The sequence below is a fragment of the Drosophila mauritiana genome, chromosome 3R, assembly GCF_004382145.1.
Source record: "Drosophila mauritiana strain mau12 chromosome 3R, ASM438214v1, whole genome shotgun sequence".
NCBI lineage: Eukaryota > Metazoa > Arthropoda > Insecta > Diptera > Drosophilidae > Drosophila > Drosophila mauritiana.
Genome location: NC_046670.1, coordinates 16,828,757 through 16,846,093, shown reverse-complemented (window position 1 = coordinate 16,846,093; position 17,337 = coordinate 16,828,757). Strand labels below are relative to the sequence as shown.

The 17,337-nt window shown below is 50.3% G+C and overlaps 1 protein-coding gene across 1 annotated transcript in view; it reads right to left on the bottom strand.

Moving 5' to 3' along the window:
• LOC117143226 (F-actin-monooxygenase Mical) overlaps positions 1 to 17,337 on the bottom strand; it is a 41,275-nt gene that overhangs the window by 2,938 nt on the left and 21,000 nt on the right. Inside the window, 14 exon segments of the mRNA XM_033307775.1 lie at positions 197 to 4,177; positions 4,237 to 4,395; positions 4,867 to 4,892; positions 4,895 to 4,934; positions 5,288 to 10,387; positions 10,551 to 10,666; positions 10,736 to 11,156; positions 11,232 to 11,495; positions 11,853 to 12,389; positions 13,134 to 13,400; positions 14,055 to 14,116; positions 14,504 to 15,000; positions 15,065 to 15,197; positions 15,260 to 16,938. Coding sequence (XP_033163666.1) covers positions 197 to 4,177; positions 4,237 to 4,395; positions 4,867 to 4,892; positions 4,895 to 4,934; positions 5,288 to 10,387; positions 10,551 to 10,666; positions 10,736 to 11,156; positions 11,232 to 11,495; positions 11,853 to 12,389; positions 13,134 to 13,400; positions 14,055 to 14,116; positions 14,504 to 15,000; positions 15,065 to 15,197; positions 15,260 to 16,937 — 13,281 coding nt within the window. The 5' untranslated portion in view covers position 16,938.

The window sequence follows — 17,337 nt, the reverse complement described above, 5'->3', positions numbered from 1 at the left end:
GAATTTCAAATGTTATAAATGGCACACTTATTACATCAGACATCGAGTCCTCGGCAGTTAATATAACTTATATGCTAGATGAGGTCGTGTGAATCGATAGCTTGGACTAGCCAATCTCCGTGAGGCAGACAACACTTGGTTACATCAACACCGACCAAAACAACATTACAATTAGATATTTGTGCTAAGCACTGACCTTTGACTTCTCCTTGGACTTGGGCGAGATGCGGAATCTGCTGAAGACGCTACCTCCTCCTCCGCCTCCACCCGCCGCATCCGAGATTGTGGGCGTGCCGCTGCTGCTGGTGCCGGGTCGCTCTGACTGTTCAGAGTGGACGGCAGCCACAGCGCCGCCCTGCTCCTTGGAACTGGAGGCCGCGGATCCAGACCCCTTTTGGAAGAAGCTGGACAACGACTGTATGAGACTCTTACGCCGCTCCGGATCCTTTGGCCTGCGTCCAGACTTCGTTTTGCCTGCCTTCTCCTGCCCACCGGACGCCAAATTGGGATCGGATGTAAAGTCAGCCGCCTTGGCCTGGAGCACGGCATCCTTCTCAACCTGCTGCTGCTGCTGCTGTCCCACCATGTAGGCTAGATCATTGACGCTCTTGGAGGCACTCATTTTGCGGGCACGTGCCGCCAGATCCCCGGATGGCATCTCCTCCAGTTGCTTCGGCTTCAGGGATCTGTTTTGGTCGTAGTGCAATCTTGAACGTATAAGCTGCATCTTTTCCTCGGGACTAAGGCCCAGTTCTGTGTTAGACTTAAGACGAGCCCTGGCCCTGGCCTCGCTCCTTAGGTTCTCCGTTGACGCGGAAATATTGGCTATATCCGCGGTCGCGACACCTCCTCCTCGGTTAACTCTCGCCGGGGCAATGGGTTTCGCAAAGTCGCCCAACTTGCCGCCATTAAACGAGGCCGTCTTTCCGAGCTTGTAACCCGCCAGAGCGTTCGAATCGATGTGTTCGCTGAAGGGGCGCGGCTTATAGAGATCAGCACTTCGTGTGGGCGCCTGAACAGTGCGATAAGGCGACACATAGGTAGACGTGGCGGACTTCTGCAACGGCCTTTCCGCTGGTGGCTTTGGTCCCTCCTCCGCCGTTGAGGCGTGGTAGTGCGCTTGGCTAGAGCAGTTGGAGTCCTGCGGACTGCAAGCAGCCGCCAGCTTGGGCGTCGGACTCAGGCTGGAGCCACTGGCATAGCCACTGGTCAGCAAACTGCGCTGTCGACTCCGGTGCAGACGCTTCTCAGCGTTTAGCTGCTTCTTCGACTGCAACTTGTCCATGACTAGGTCGTGAATCAGATCCTTTTGCTTGGTGCGTTCTTTGGTTATCTCTTCCAGCTTGCTGCTAAGTGTGGGTATCTCAGGTACCTTTCCGGAAATGCTGGTGGTCCGCGGTCGCATTGAGACCAGAGGCTCCTCTGCGGGCTTGACCGCATCCTCGGCTGATTCTATCACAGGTGCGCTACTGTTTAGCTGCAGGTTAGGTGCCTCCCCCTTAGAGCTCTTACGCCGTTGGGTGCTGATCTGCGATATCCGCTGCTGCAGTGCTCGAACATACTCAAACTGGATCTGCAGGTCCTCTTCCTGCGGCTCCTTCGAGACGTTCCCTGGTGTCGAGGAGTTGGGCCCACTGCTGCTGCTCGTCACCGTAGACGTCTTTGGTTGTTGCTCTGAGCTACTGGGTGTGGAGTCACCTTTTCCCGCCGCCAACATAGAGGCAAATTGATCGAGAACCCTGGGCGAGGACGTGTCAAGTGGACTGGTGACCACCGTCAGTGCCTCACTTTCCTCCGTTGTCGTTGGCTGGGTCTGGGATATTATCATACTGTCATCATCCAGTTCATTTAGCGTGCTTGAGTCAGTCAGCGACTGGGTCATGGCAGGAGCCACCTCATTCACAGGCGTTTTTGCATCATCGTGCATTATGTACGCCCCCTGCTCAATGTAATCAATGCCCAGTTTCTCGTCCCGCTTCGTCATTAAAGGCGGTAAATTTCCTGGGTAACTGGATGGTGGAGCTGCCTTGCGGGTCGTCTTCTTGGGCTCCGCCTCGATGTACTCCATGTAACCTCTATTCTGAATGAGAGCTGTATTTGTTGCGGAATAAGCTTCAGCACAAGAACCCTCGGAACCCGTGTCCATGAACTCTATGTCATCAATGTCGATGGCACTAAGAATTCCATCCATCTGCACCACTGGCGCCTGCCTGGCCAGCTCGTGGATTACCTCGTTGCCGCTGGGAAGTTTGCTTGCTCCACTGCGTCGTCGATCCTTGCGTCGTTTTATTGTACCCTTGTTAGAGTTAAGCACGAACTCCAAGTCAACAAAGTTCTCCGAGATGCAGTCGTCGGCCGTCCAGTCGGAGAGTTCCGTCTCCGTTAGTACCTGACCAGTGCCAGTGTGCTCGGTTTCTGAGTCAGATCCTCGCGAGAGAATTTCCCCAGTGGGTGTTTTATCGCTATCGTGCGCCGTAGGCGTGGTCGGAGTATCTGGCGTCCTAGCCAGATTGCCTAAGTTAAGCGTAATGGGTTTCACTGCCTGACTGTGCTCCACATTGCTCTCTACGATCAACGGAAGATTCTTCAAGCTCTCGATCTTGTTCTCATTTTTGCTGTCGAACTTCAATTTAGGTGGACCCATCTCTGGCAAAGGAGGGGGAGCAGTAACACGGCGCTCCGCCTCGATGACCGTACACTCCACCGGCTCCGGAGTAGCAGTTACTGGTTCCGCCTCCACCTCTTGGTCATCCTCCATATCCAGCTCATTCGTTTTAAGCGCCGGAGCTGGCGGAACAATAACATTGGCGGGCATATCCAAGAACTTGACATCCTCTGGATCCCCAATATACTTTCCGTTCACAATCATTAGGCTGTCCACCTGCATCAGGGCACCACTTGTGTCGTGCACCTCCAAACGGGGCACATTGTGCTTTCCGCCAATTGTCTGAGTATCCGGACTGGTTGTGGACTCCAAAATGTAGTGCTGGATGTCTTCAATGCTAGAAGAGTCTGAGCTTGAGCACATGGAGCCACTGCTGCCGGTGGTAGACATGACCTCCGGCTTGCTCTTCTCCCATGGGATATTGGGCACCTGGATCTGCACACTGTCCGGTTCATAAAGCTCATGTTCGGCCACATCCTTCTCCGGCGAGTCGCGCTTCTCTTCGTCCGACTGCTCCAGCAGGCTCTGTTGGTCCTCTCCACCTGGCTCCTTCGCTCCCGTTCCCTCCTTAATGTGTCCCAGTATATCTGGTATGCATTCCTTCACATCCCTAGAGACATCCGGCTTGGGTTCCTCCTTCACTTCCTGATGCAGTTCGCTGATTTTGTTACTATCGGGTGTGAGGCGTTCATCCACATCCATGGCGCTGCCATCGACCAACTGCTTTTTGGGCGTTTCCAGTGCCGTTAGATCGATAATATCAATTGGCTTCTCAGGTGTCACCAGGTCAATAACCTCTACCACCGTCTTATTCGTCGGCGTGGTGGGCGAACTTTTTCTGGCCAGCTGGTCCAGCAGCGTGGCATTGACCGCATCCGTGTATTCCATCCCTTTGTTCAGTTCGTTCTTACAGTTCACGAACACGTTTTCCTTCTCGTTGTCCGTGGAGTGGCTGGAGCCAGTTTTCTGTATCCGAAGCTCCACGCGCAGATCGTTAATCACATTGCTGGTGGCGGAACGGATAAGTTCGTTCGTCTGTCCGGGTGTCGTCTGGCTGCCCTCGCCCAACTTTGTGCGATCGAGGAAGGTTCGCATGCCGGCACTGATGTCGCTGCTGGGATTCAGAAGCTTCTGGCACTCCGATATGTTCGACTGGAAGCTGCGAATGCGGGAGTCCAGCACTGAAGTGGATCCGGACTTCTGGATCTTATTGCCATTGGCCGGCTCACCTAGCAGATAGCGCTTTTTTAGCTCCAGGCTCTTTTTGGAGGCGATACCCTCCGTACTGGCCGTCTTGTTTAGCAAGTAGTCTCCTGGTCGTGGATTCTGAAGAGGAGCGCGCTGGCTGCCAATGAGCAGGGTGGGATCCACCTGGACCAACGGCTTGAACTGTGGCAGTGGCGGTTGGGGTTGGTACTTCTGGAGGTAGCTGCCGCCCTTCTCCCGCGCCGCCAACTGCTTCTGATGGAGTCCGGCGGAAGCTGCATTGGGTCCGATCATGGTGGACTTGATCTGCAAGGTAAATAATCATCATTCATGTTGTTTAAATAAATTTGCATTCCATCACTTACCTGAACCTTGGTGGGCTTCCTTAGATGGGTGTCATCGATGAAGATTTTGGGCGCCTGGCGTATAATCTCATCGTTGTCAAACTCGGAGTCGGTGGATATCTCAGTGGCGGAATTGAGCTCCACTTCGTCGGGTGAAGTGCTCTCGGACTCGGTTTGAACCTGCAAGTGGAGTTACGAATACACAAATGAATTAGTGTGCGTTAGGACAGGACAGCGGGTAACTAAACGAACGTAAAACAAAAGCAATGGGAGCCGGGATCAGTAGCGATCAGTCAGATGCTACTGCCCACACCCGTAGGCGGCGCTTTATGTACAGCAAACACCTTTGGTTCGCACATGCTAATTAGTCGGAGTAGTGAGTTAAACAGCAAAAAACAGCGGCGTCATGCCTTTAGGTACGATCCAGAAGGGAAACGAAAGGAACGCTGAAGGACAAAACAAACGCTGGCCAGGATTAGCTGGGGGTTAGGCCTGTTTATGTTGTAAGGACGGCAACAGAACGACACAACACAATCGGTATTCAGTTTTCAGTATTTTCTAGGTTTAGAGACTACAAACTTTCGGCTTTTTTCGGGCTGCTTGAGTTCGGGGTTAGCGCAACATTTCGCGGACGGCTGTGCTTGAATTTACCTTCGTAGATCGTACCCAGGTGCATTACTTTCAATCAAGTGGCCAACTCGATCTGAGGCTAGCCCGATCTAGTCATTGGCTGATTGGAGGACTTGGACTGGACTTGAACTTGAACTTGAAGGCGTGGCACATCGAGAGCAGACAGGCGGGCGGGCAGTCTAGCATTGGTTGGTTGGTTGGTTGGGTATTCTTGGGCTGCTTATCGGGGACCTATAGTGTCTTGAATTGGGGGTTGGGTCGGGTCGGATCGGTTTGGTCAGGGTACAGGGGTCTGTTTGTGGGGTTGGTTTCGCTGACGTTGGGTTGGCTCTCAGTAGAGATAGTAGTTGAGGCGTCGTCTGCGGCCACAACAGGGTAAAATATAAATGAAAAGAGAAGGCTGCTTTGGTCAATGGTTTAGGGCTAAAAACTAGGAGATAACGCACGACTCTTTGTTGCCGTAGCCGGAAAGTGCGGATCCGGTTCCGCTGGCGGGGCTGCGTCGTCGGAACAGGTCACTCAAATGGGAGCTACGCGTGGTCGATGGATAGTAACTGCTGGTTGCACTGGCGCTCGGTTTGTAGCTTCTCCTGCTCAGATAATCACTGCTGGGACTGAGGTAATCGTAGCTGTTGTTGCTTTTCCTTGTTGTGGTGTTGGGGAAACGATTTAGCGTGGAGCTGGCATAATGTCTTGGCCTGTAGCTGGTCAGATCTTCATCCACATCGTCGTAATCACGACGATCCGTGCTCCTAAGCACATCCCTCATATAGGGGTTGCGCTCCACTACTCGCTCGTTTACGAAATCTCTTTTGCGGTTGTGTAACCGTTTGCTTCGATCCAGCAAGGCTTGGGTACTGGCATCCATTGGGTCCTCGTAATTGGCATAGCTTGCAGGACGAGCTGTAGCTACTGTTGTGGTGGTGGACAGTGTGTCCGTGTCCTGGCTGGATTGCGCCGACAGAGATTGCAAGGAGGGTCCTTTCTTAAGGTCGCTATATGACTTTGAGCTTTTCCTGGAGCTGTTGGCCAGCGGTTTGAAAGGCTGTGGCGACTGAGAGCGCGGCTTGTCCATGAATCTTTGAGAACCTCTTTTCTTTGGGGACAGTAATCCTTCGAAGATATCCTCCTCCTCAAGAGATTCGGCGCGCTTATCAAAAACTGTTTTCCCATCCGGCCACTTGCGATTCTTGAATGCAGCCGAAGGAGGAGAGTCCGAACGAGCGTATTCGGGCAGCTGTTTCTTTAGCTTTTCTGCTTCATCTTCATTGTCCGAATCGCCTAGATCGACCTCTCCTTCCAACTGCGTCTTGGGCCAAGCGCGTCCCTGGAAAACCTCGGGCACAGGCTCATCAATGGCCACTGGCTCGGGTACGAACCTAGGTGGCTCCGGCTTTGGCAACTTCAGTTTCTTGGGCATGGGCACAATCACTGGTTTGTTATCCTGTAACTCTATAAATGCAAACGAACTGCGCCGCGTGGAGCAGGCGGTGGAATCCATTGACGTACCGCTGCCATCGACATCTAGCTTTTTGAACATGGGAGGTGTTCCCTCGTGCCGCGTCGTGGTATCCTGGGTGCGATTTGTATCTTGAGTTGTTCCGCGTCGCGATGCCATCATGGGCGGTGTGGGCGGTGGTAAGCTGCGTTTGCTGCTCGAGTTGCTGCTGCTCTGTAAGGAGTCGCGTCTGCGTTGCTCCGCCGCAATTGCCTCGAAGTTCTCGTCCCGCTTGATCAGGGCCTGACGTCTCTCCTGCTCGAAATCCTCGATTAGCCGTCTCTGTGCCGCCTCGTCATCTGCATCGGAGGGTAAATTGTTGAGAAGTTGCACAGGGTTGGTGCTAGGTGAGATGGCTCGCATCTTGTTCCTTCTTGGCAACATGGGACTGTTGGGCAGCTTCTCCATGTCCCACTCCAAGGAGCTCTCCTTGCTGGCCACGCTTGGGGCTTTATATGGCGTCTGATTTTGTAACAGCCTACGTCGTGGCATGGGTGATGCTGGCAACTTCTCCATGTCCCAATCCGAAGAGTTTTCCTTGCTACTCGACTTGGGTGGTGTAATTATCTTTGGTATTTCCACTAAACTGCTGCCAGAGGAATTCTCGCTCTTGAGGGAGTTGCTCTGACTTATTAGCGGTTTGCTTGGATTTGGAATTACCGGAGGAACATCCTCCGGATCGGTTACCTTATCTACTTTGATCTTTTCTGGAGCCGTCTCAATTTTTTTGATTTCTTCTTTAGAGTGATCCACTTCGTCTACATCTTCTTCCACCAACATGCTGGGGAACCTTAAAGTTTGTTTGTCTTCAACTGGAATTACTTCCACTACTTCAGGTTGGATGCTCTTCTGGTAAACCTGTTGTAACAGATCCTGTACAGAAGGAGGCATATCCTCCGGATCTAATTTCGATAGTTTTTTTTTCAACCTTTGAGGAGCCACAGGAAGTGATGGTTCACTGGAAGATGAACTGCTTTTGGGTCTTCGTTGTGGGCGTGATGGGAAATGCAATCCGTCCACTTCATCCTGGACATTTTCCTGGAATTTTTCCCCAACAACTGGTTGGAAAGTCTCCTCATCGCGCTCCAAAGACTCTAGTTTATCCAGGTAGTCCCGATCTTCTGTGTTTCGGGAAACGAGTGTGGCCCTTGGTGTAATTCCTACAAGCTCATCGTTGGAGTCAAACTCCACATTCACCAGCATCTCGTCGGAAAAGTGACTGAAAAGCTTTTCTATGCTCTGATCCTCGGAACTGCCCCGTTTGACCACCGTTACGGGCTGTGCACTGGGACTCTTGCTGATTGTTGTGCACAAGGAATCCGCATCGATGTCTTCTTCTGGAGGTTCGACAATGGCATTGGGCTGCGGTTCCTGCTCCATTTCCTCCACCATGCTCTGGAAAAGTTCGTCCACTTGCTCCGCCTCTCTTTCTTTTTCTATTTGGTTCAAGGCTGCGAGTGCGTCCTGGTTCAGTTTCTCGTTTAGAGAAATTTCCGAGTGTCGTCGCGACGTGACCAAACTAGATTGGGAACCACGGCGTGAGCTGTTTGTGGACTTATCACACCCGGTTTTGGGTAGATTTTTAATGTCTTCCACCGGTAAGGGAATTTCTACTATAGCTTCTTTGGGCGTCTGAGTGATAGGTTCTACAGCTGGACTCTTGGTCTTAGAGCGCTCCAGTTCTTTGGCCTCAGTGGCTTTTTCCAGCAGATCAAGGATCTCATAATCATCTGGAACTGGACTGGCTGGCTTTAACGGTTTTACTTCTACAGGCTTCAGAGTCTTCGGTTGTGCCTTCTTGGTCTGGCGAACATTACTGATCTTGGCCAGCTCCTCCAGTGAATTGTTTGCTTTGGTCACCTTTGGCGTTTTAGAGGGAGATTTCTTCTTCTTAATGGGGGACTTTCGCTTTTCAGGTGACTTGCGAGCGGCCAAGCCAAAGAACTTGGCCAACTTGGAATCGCGATATTGAACAGGAAGATTGTCTAAGGGATCAGGTCTAGCCAGAATCTTAGCCTCCTTTTCCTGCTCCTCCTTTTTGGCATAGAATTTATCACGCTTCTTTTGCAGAAAGTTGGTGGCCTCATTGCGCCATTCATTACGCAGGTAATCCATGGTTTTCTCCAAATCACTCATTGAATCGCTGACGGAGACAAGTGATTCCCTGGAACGGGTCAAACTGCTCAGATTGCTGGTGGTGGACTCCATGCGACGTAATTTGAATGCCGCCTGTTCATCACTGTTCTGTGAGGTGACTGAACTCATGGACTCAAATCGCTTAAGGATGTTCTGTACTCCAGTTAGTCTTTCATTCGAAGGCTTCATATCAAAGTCACCCTCGCCCAGGGATTTGGTTTTTACCAGTTTCTTACTGCTGCGTTTTGGCAATCCCAATTCCACATCCAACCCGGATTCCTCGAGTATCCGATCTATGTTATCGGACAAATCGCTGGGCGACTTTTCGTCCTGGAACAAGCGCTGGTACTCGGAGCTGGGTGAACGATACTCACCATCTCCCAGAATTTCGTCCAATATCCGTTCTGCTTCATCTTTTGGAGGTTGCTTTTCTGGCGGAGCCTCGACTGCTGCGGATTCTTGGGCCGCTTCTGCTGCCTTTTTGGCTTTGGTTCCTTTGGGTACGATTTTCTTTACAATCTTAATGGTCTTTCCTTTGGATGTGGCCGTGGCTTTCGTCACGGATGTGGTACTCCCTGATTTGGCTGGTTTTTTAACACCAGCGCTCGCTTTGGTGGGACCCTTCTTTTTGGTCAGGTCTAGTGCTCCATCCATCTGGTGCTCCCTTAAGCTAAAGGTGTCTAAGGAGGCCTGTCGTTTTGGAGGTACTGGTTTGGAGTCTGCCACCTTTTTCGTGATTTTTTTAGACTCTCCTTCCTTTTCCGCCTCTTTCTTGGGCTTTTCGGCCTGGTTATTGGCCTGATCCTCTACTAGCTTGGTTTTGGCTAGAGCAGCCTCAGTCTGTGACTTCTTTAGTCGATCGGCCACCGTTTCCACGGTTCTCCGTTGTGGAGCTGGACTGCTGGGGAAGTACTTGGCCAGATTTACATCCTTGAGGGTAACCTGATTCTTGTTTGTGCTGCTGGCGGAGCTCTTCTCTTGCTTCTGGTTGGGAAAGTACTTGGAAAGATCCATGGATGGTGGTGCCTGCGCACTAACCGTTGGCATAGTCAGCTGTGATTTAATGTGGTCCATGGTGCCGGCAAAGCTGCTGGCTTGGATTTCCTTCAACTTGCTGTTGAGCTCTTTATTTGGCTTTCTTTCCACATCCTCATCTACATCCATATCTTCATCCTGATCGCTACTGTTCTGGCTCTGAATCTTGTTCAAGGTACCAAGGATTCCTTCAATTTGCATTTTGCTGTTATTTGAAATAGGAGCTTTTTTCACCTTTGGACTCCCGTTGCTGGCATTACTCTTCAAGCTGTTGGAGCGGCTCACGTTTGTGCTGCTGCCTTTCGGTTTTTGCTGTGGAGGTTTTTTCAAACCTTCAGGCCTGGGCAGCTGCTCCTTGGGTCGCTCCTCAAAGTTCGGTTTACGTGGTTTCAACTCATCCAGATTGAAATCGATTACAGGCTTGGGTTTGGGTTCGACAACCGGCTGAGGTGGACTCACTACCTTTTCGAACTTTTCATCGAACTTCGACTTGGGTTGAAGCCCAGGAGCAGACGCACTGGGAGTCGGAGTCACTTTTTGGCCTGCTGCTATGGCCGCATTCTCCGCCAGCCACTTCTCCTTCAGCGTGAGCTTGCGCAGGATGTCGCTCTTGACCAGATTTTCCTTGGCCAGCACCTCGAGGTCCTTGTTCATCTTTACCATGTTGTTCATGTGGTAAAGTTTCTCGCTGATTGCCTCGATTTCGCTGCTAAACTTGCGAGGAGCATTTCGCTCCAGTTGCTCCATCTCGACACGAGTGGGCGTGGAAAGGGGCGTAGACGGCTGGCTGCGCGCGGACTCAAAGGAATTGCTCGATTTCAGGGAGCTTCTGTCCGCCACGTTTTCTTTATTGTCTACGTTTAACTTAAGTTTCTAATAATTGAGATATTTAAGGATTTGCAAGGACAAGAATGAAACCAACACCATGAGAGGGAGATTTAAAGAATATGGTAAGAGAGTCAAGGAAAATAAATGAAAATAATGAGAAGGTTAGTCTCCCCATCGCCAAGAGAGATAATAGTTAAATATGACCCACCTCGGTCTCCGTATCTGTGGGCAGATTGGCGGGCAACGGCTGCAGGCGAACTTCCTGGCGTCTCAATTCGCGGGCCTTCTTGAATTCCTCACCCTCGGTGTCATCTTTACCATCATCTAAAAATCAAAAGAAGAGTTTAATATTAATTAAGTTATTTTTGAACTTCCCCTTTTGTGCCCACTCACCCGCAATACCTTCACTTGAGTCGTAGAAATCGTCAGAATCATCACTGTCCTCACAGTACTGCTTTCCAATCCAATCCGACGCCAGCTGGAGGGTCTGAGCACCAAACGGCGAATCATCCGCCTCCTCAAACATCTCCGAATCCGATTCCGTGTCCGATTCATCTGAACTGGATAGCTCTGATTGGGAATCGTTGTTGGACTCAGGCAAGAAGTTGCGACCAGACCATTCGTGCTCATCGATAACATTGGCTTCATCATCGGACATGGCATCGGCAGAGGCATTTGCTCGCGAGGTCTCCAGTAGATCCACCTGGTCCCTGGGTGGAGTGGTGTCCATTTGCTCAGCTGAGGCAGCTGCAGTGGGTGCGGATCCTGCAGTTGGTGGTACAGCAGGCGAGGCGGGTTGAGCGGCAGCGGATTTCTGGAAAAATAGGCGAATGGGTTCTAGTTAGTACTTACACTTAAACACTTAAATAGATCCAAGATTGATACTCACCCTGGCTTTGTTGGTGCGCTGCGGCAGCGGTTTGGGGGGCAACCGGAAGTGCTGGGTGCAGTAAAATCGGCCCTGCGGATCGTCCCGATCAAAGGCGTAGCCTCCCAGGCGCAAGTTGGTGTGGCAGTGGTGGCACTTAAGGCAATTACGATGCAGAACCAATCCCTCCACGGTGGTCTTCTCCATCAGGTAGACGGTTTGCTTACAGAAGCGGCACTTTTCGGAGGCAGCCTGCTTTTTGAAGGCCAGCGCCACCTTGGAACTCTGTATTATTAGAAGGATAAGTATTAGAAGAAGTTTGAAGCTGACAATGATTAACAATTAACGATAACACATAAACATTTGCTTGGCATTCGATGGGTGTCATGTACAAATGAGTGGATATGTAGCTTGATGACTGTGAGTGTTTGTGGGGGTATTGCCTAGACTTTTGCTTAAAGCACGCTAACAACATCATCGACTACAGCAACCACAGCAACCATAATGGTAAGCAAAAATATAAAATATAGTATACATAAATATAAAAGCAAATATAAAATAGCACAGGGGAAACCGATAACAATAGAACCCAAATAAAACAATTGATACAAGGAGGTGGTGGATGAACACAAAATTACTCACAGATTTGGGTATGACTGTGTTGTTGGTGTTGGTGGTGGCATTGCTGCTGCCCGCGTTCTTCTCATCCGAATTGGCCTCATCCTTTTTGCCAAACTGACCGGCAATGGAGGCCACCTTGTTGCGACCACGTTCGCCCACATCCAGATTGTGGCCCTCCTTTAGCTGCTTGTCCAAGTTGCGGATAGTCTGGTCGATGTCCTTGAACTTTTCCGCCTCGCGCGAATCCTGGCGTTGCGGTTTGGACATCTTGTGCTGTCGTGCCTGGAACTGCTCCTTGCTCCACTTGGGCACCTTCTCGCGGCCCTTGGGCCCGTGGATCTCCGTCTTCTTGGACAGCTCGATCTTCTTCTCGATCTCGCGTACATTCCAGTCGTTCGAGTCGATCTTGCCGATAGCCCGCATCAGATCCTTGGGCTTCTTGTCACCACCAAGGCCACCACGTCCCGTCATCCGCTGCTCCATGTTCTTTATGCGATCGCTGAACTGCTCGTCCGCTGTGCGCGGCAATGCCGACGGAATATCTCCCCGTTCGCGATCCTTTGGTTCACAGGTTGTGGATGGGTGGCAGTGTTTGTAGGCGTGTTTTGGGTTTTTGGTGTTTAGGCATTTAAATAATTAAAGTTTGGGGGCGGAGTGGAGAGGTTTGAAGAAATCAAAATTGATAGATATGCATAAATATTTTACGTCTGATAACTGATCGTCTATAGTAACGAATGAACATAAAGAATCAACTCAAAAGGCAAACAACTGAACGTAAGCATAACAACATGTCCAATTTGGACCAGTTAGATGAACGAGCTTAGCTTAGCGAATAGTACATTAGTAACTGGCCGACTGGCTCAGCCGAATCCAAATTCTTAAACATCTATTAGTTAAATCGGAGCATATATTAAAGTAAAATCGCTGAGTTTTTAGACATTGAGCGAACAGGAAACGATCTTATAGGAGAATCTCCATTGAAAATATTTTGTGGTATTTTTCATTTTCTAAGTTCGTTGAATTAAAACATTTGTTAAACACATTATTCAAATAATTTCTAGCATCAATGTTAACGAATTAAAACCCTTACTATGTCTTATTATTCGAGCAGGTATTATTATGGTTAGGGATCTTGTTAGTTGCTTCACTCTTCGTTTCTTGATAGATTCTTAACAGCAGCACTGCAGCATTAGTCAGAAGTTAGGATCATCAGTTATCCGCTTTGGGCCAAAACGAGTCAAGACAAAAACACAGCAGAAGACGCAGCGTGCAAAGCGAGAACGGGAGATTCTCTTCGCTTACGGGAAACAGAAGCTTTCGCTCGAGGTCCTTGACGCGATCATTGAAGACGGGCGCCTGCTGGCGGTAGAGGAATATCGAGTAGTCCTCGAAGGGGTTGCCATCCTCGGCAATCCCCGCCTCACCACCCTCCCTCAAAAGCTTGCCCGCCTGCAGGAGCTGAAGGCTCTTGTAGAAATTCTGCGTCTGGTGGTAGCGCTGCTGGCGCCGCTTGCTCATCCGCTCCTGCCGATTCTCCTCGATCTCCTGCAAGCGCTGCTGGCGCTCCTCCTGCGCGGCAGAGGTGAGAGTCAACACATTGGACAGATTCGAAGGGGGTTCGGATTCGGATTCTTTGGGGCAGGGGGTACTTTGATACCGATCGAGAGTGATTGGGGGAACTATGGTATGCTATTCGGGTGACTTTGCGTGGGACAGACACATAACGGATAACTAAATCTAAATCTACATGGCTATTTGACTTTCACTGAGATTGTGCTAAGTTAGTTGTATGTGGATTGAGAGTTACGCATCACACAGAGTGGACCATGTAGACGACACTGGGACACTTGGACACTAAGTGAACTGACCTCATTGATGGTTTCGAATGCGCTAATGGCGTTACTGATTTCATGACAGAGAGCTGTTCTCAGCAGGAGCTGAACCTTGGGAACAGATTTTCGATGGTTTTGTTTTTATGAAATTGGTTTTCTTGCGTTTTACATATGTGATTAACAATTAAATTCTTTGAATGTACATGAGATAGCTGAGTTCGAACAATTTTAAACGAGCAATGGTAATGAAATATAAATACACAATGTTTGTGTATATAGTTAACAAGATGTTTGAATGGATGATTAAATGGCGCGATGGCACTCCTCAGACCTTCTGCACATTCGCGTATGAACCAATCCATGATTTAAAATAATGCCAGCATTTACTCACAATATTGGCGGTTTTGTCGACCTGGCGGCGCTTCTTCGACCGGCGTGGCGTATCGTTTTGACCTGTCAAGGAAAATAACGTAAGCAATCAGAAATCATTTAAATAATCCTGATTAACATTAATATGTCTCTGGAGTGGCTACTTAAGCTGGTAGAACTTTTTAAGTTTAATCTGTTACATTTTACAATTCTTCTAAGGTTTCTTGTTATTATTTTCTTTTTCCTTTTAATAATTATAGTACATTTTATGCTCCATCTCTTTAAATAGCGAAAACAGTTAGAAAAATGTAAATTACATTTAATTTACGAACAAAACATTCTAATCTAAGCTTAGTTGTTGTATATATTTTATTGTCACCATTTAATTTAACATATATATGCTCATCTAGCAGCCACTCCGAAACTTATTTTCCATCAGACTATGGTGTAAGATAGTGATCTTCAACAGACCCTGCGTTGTGGTTCCCGTCCCGCTTCCAGCAACTCCGGCGGCGGCACCTGCTGCTGCCCCTCCACCGATGTTGAGAAGCTGCTCGTGGCGACGCTGCCGCTTGGCTCGCTCCTCCTCGAGCACCGAGCGTCGCTGCACTGTCGTGGGTATGTCCACAGCATCCTGCATCGGCGACTTGGCCTTGGGTTTCGTTGCCAGCAGCTTGGAGAAGTCGGGTTGGGCGTGCGTATGGTTGATACGATACTTCTGGCGCAAGTCGCTAAAGTCCATCTTGGGGTGCTTGATATGGGGGATCTCGCCGCGAAACAAGTCGCAGATCTGATCCAAATAGTTGAGCCAGATTCGCGACTCCAGCTCGGTCAAGTCCAGCGACTGCTTGGCACTCATGACGCGATCGATGTGGAGTTCGCGCTCCAGGACGGCGAATGACAGCTCATTGCACTCCACGGGATTCATGTCCTTGGTGGCAGCGTAGTCGATGAGATCAGGACGATAGCTAAATGGAACCATTTTAATGAATTTAACGGTGTCAACATGTATATTACTCCACCACTACTCACCGATTAATAAGCGCACACAGAACGCGTCCATTCCGAAACACATCCGAAGCCTCCTTGAGTTCGGGAATAAACTGATAGGAATGCAGCTGGGCGCTTATCCATCTCAGCAACGTAGCACCCTGGGGCAGCAAGTCTTTACAAAACCACAAAGTAATAAGTAAATAAAGCCAGATCGATTGATAATTATAAACTAACCTCCACTGCGTCGCTTGCGTCGGCCCGGTGTGTCCAAATGCGGCGTCTGCAGAGCGTACGTGTCCATGAAGGTCTGCTCCAGAATGGACGGGTCGTCCGTGTCGACCAGATGCTTGACCTGCCAGCTGTTGACCGACTCCCTGTTCAGGTTCGGATACCGCGTGGCCGGATCCACGGTGTAGGCACTGATGTCCCGCTGCAGGGTGTCCGGCGTGGTCTGGTTAAGCAGCCGGTAGATGCTCTCGCGCTGCGCCAGAACGCCAAGGGTGCTGTTCTGCGGGTTGGACCAAAGCTTGATGGCATAAGCAGCGTCCATGCTGGACAAGAAGCCACGGGCACAGCCCGATCCAGTGGGCCAAAACGGCTCGAGCAGACTGTCACCCACGAGGCACTGCATCAGGCGAGCTCCTTTGCGCACAATCACGCGGCAGGACATCTCGGCGGCAAACATCGAAGTGAAGTCGAACATGGCCACGTCTGGTTTGCCGTAGTGATTAACAGCGAATTCCAGGTTTGGCATTTGGTATTGGGTGGAGAACTCCGCAGCCTCGCGGGCATAGTCGTGCAGCTTTTGTGTATCCACATTAGCTGGGGCGAGAAGCTCGCCGGGATCGGCCATATCCTCGATAATAACGCCCTTGTCAATTAGACTGTGCTTCTTGGCCGTCATCACGAAGTAGTGCGTCTCGTCCTTGTAGTAGACGATGTTTTCCAGGTCGATGCCCGTCTTCCCGTACAGCTCCTTGAAGAAGGCCTGGTTGAAGATGAAAGCCACCCCACTGATCTCCTCCACTTTAGCCTCCGCCTCCGTCTTCTTGTTGATGAAGTTCGCTGTAATAGCGATGGCCAGCTTGCCGCGGAACTCCTTCCTCCTAAAGTCCAGCATATTCCGCTTGCCATCCGCCCCGATCAGCACATCGAATTCGTAGTGAGATACAGGATGATCGGCGGGAGTAACAGCTGCCCTCCATCCGCCGCCATCGCCAGAGGGCTCCACAGCGTGCTCGAAACTGACTCCCTCGTGGATCTCTACGCCCAGGAGCAGCGCCACCTTGAGCAACATGCACTGCAGCTGCCGAATGGAGATGTGATCGATGGAGCCGGCGCAGAACTTGCCGTAGAACTTCTTCGCGCCCAAGTTGCGCAGATCCGTGATGACGAATGGCCACAGATGGAGCACATTGTTGCGGGTGATGCGATCGCGTTTCTCCAGCACCACCACCTTGGCGCCCAGCAATTGGGCCTCGATGGCGGTACGCAGTCCACAAGGCCCGGCTCCGATTACCAGGACGCGTGTACCAGTACAGGCAGCTCCCTTGCCGTAGACTCTATGGGCAGCTCTGGCGTCGAACTTCTTCCACAGGGCCTGCGCCTTCCACGAACGCACTTTAGCCTTTAGCCGCGGGTAGAAGTCGTTCAGAGGAGAGGGTCTCAATCCCACAGCCTCGCACATGGCCCGATGGAGCGCCAGGATCTGACGCATCGTTGTGGCCACGCACAGCAGGTCGAACAGCTCCGCCGCCTCCGCGGCAGCTGCGTGCTCCGCCATCAGCAGCTGCTGTTGTTGCTGCTGCTGCGGCGTCAGCTGCTGCTGCTGTTGCGGCATCTGCTGCTGCGGTTGCTGGTGCGGCGGCAGGTGGTGATGCTGCTGGTGGTGCCGCTGGTGTTGGCGGCTCATTCTGCGAAAAGAGAGAGGTTTGGTAGACATAGGAATTAGTGGGGTGCTTCGATATGATGACTACGGCTACTAGAAAACGAAACTTGCACAACATAATATATAAATAAATTATTTTTCCTGACAGATTTTTCATTCACGTTTTCCCGCGTCTAAACTTTTAGGTATAAAAAAAATCGACTTAAGAATCAAACCAAATTAAGTTTGATTTCAGAGTAAGTTGCGACCTCCTTTGAAGTCAACGAACCATTGTATGTTTACTCATAAAGGACTGCCTCGCATGCAAATGTAAACAAAATACAAGTTTTACTTTTTAAATATTCCCGGAAAGCGGAAAGAAACACATCCCCTTTCATTCTTTCTTACTTTTCCACCCGGGGAACTAACAAAGAGCTTTTAAACT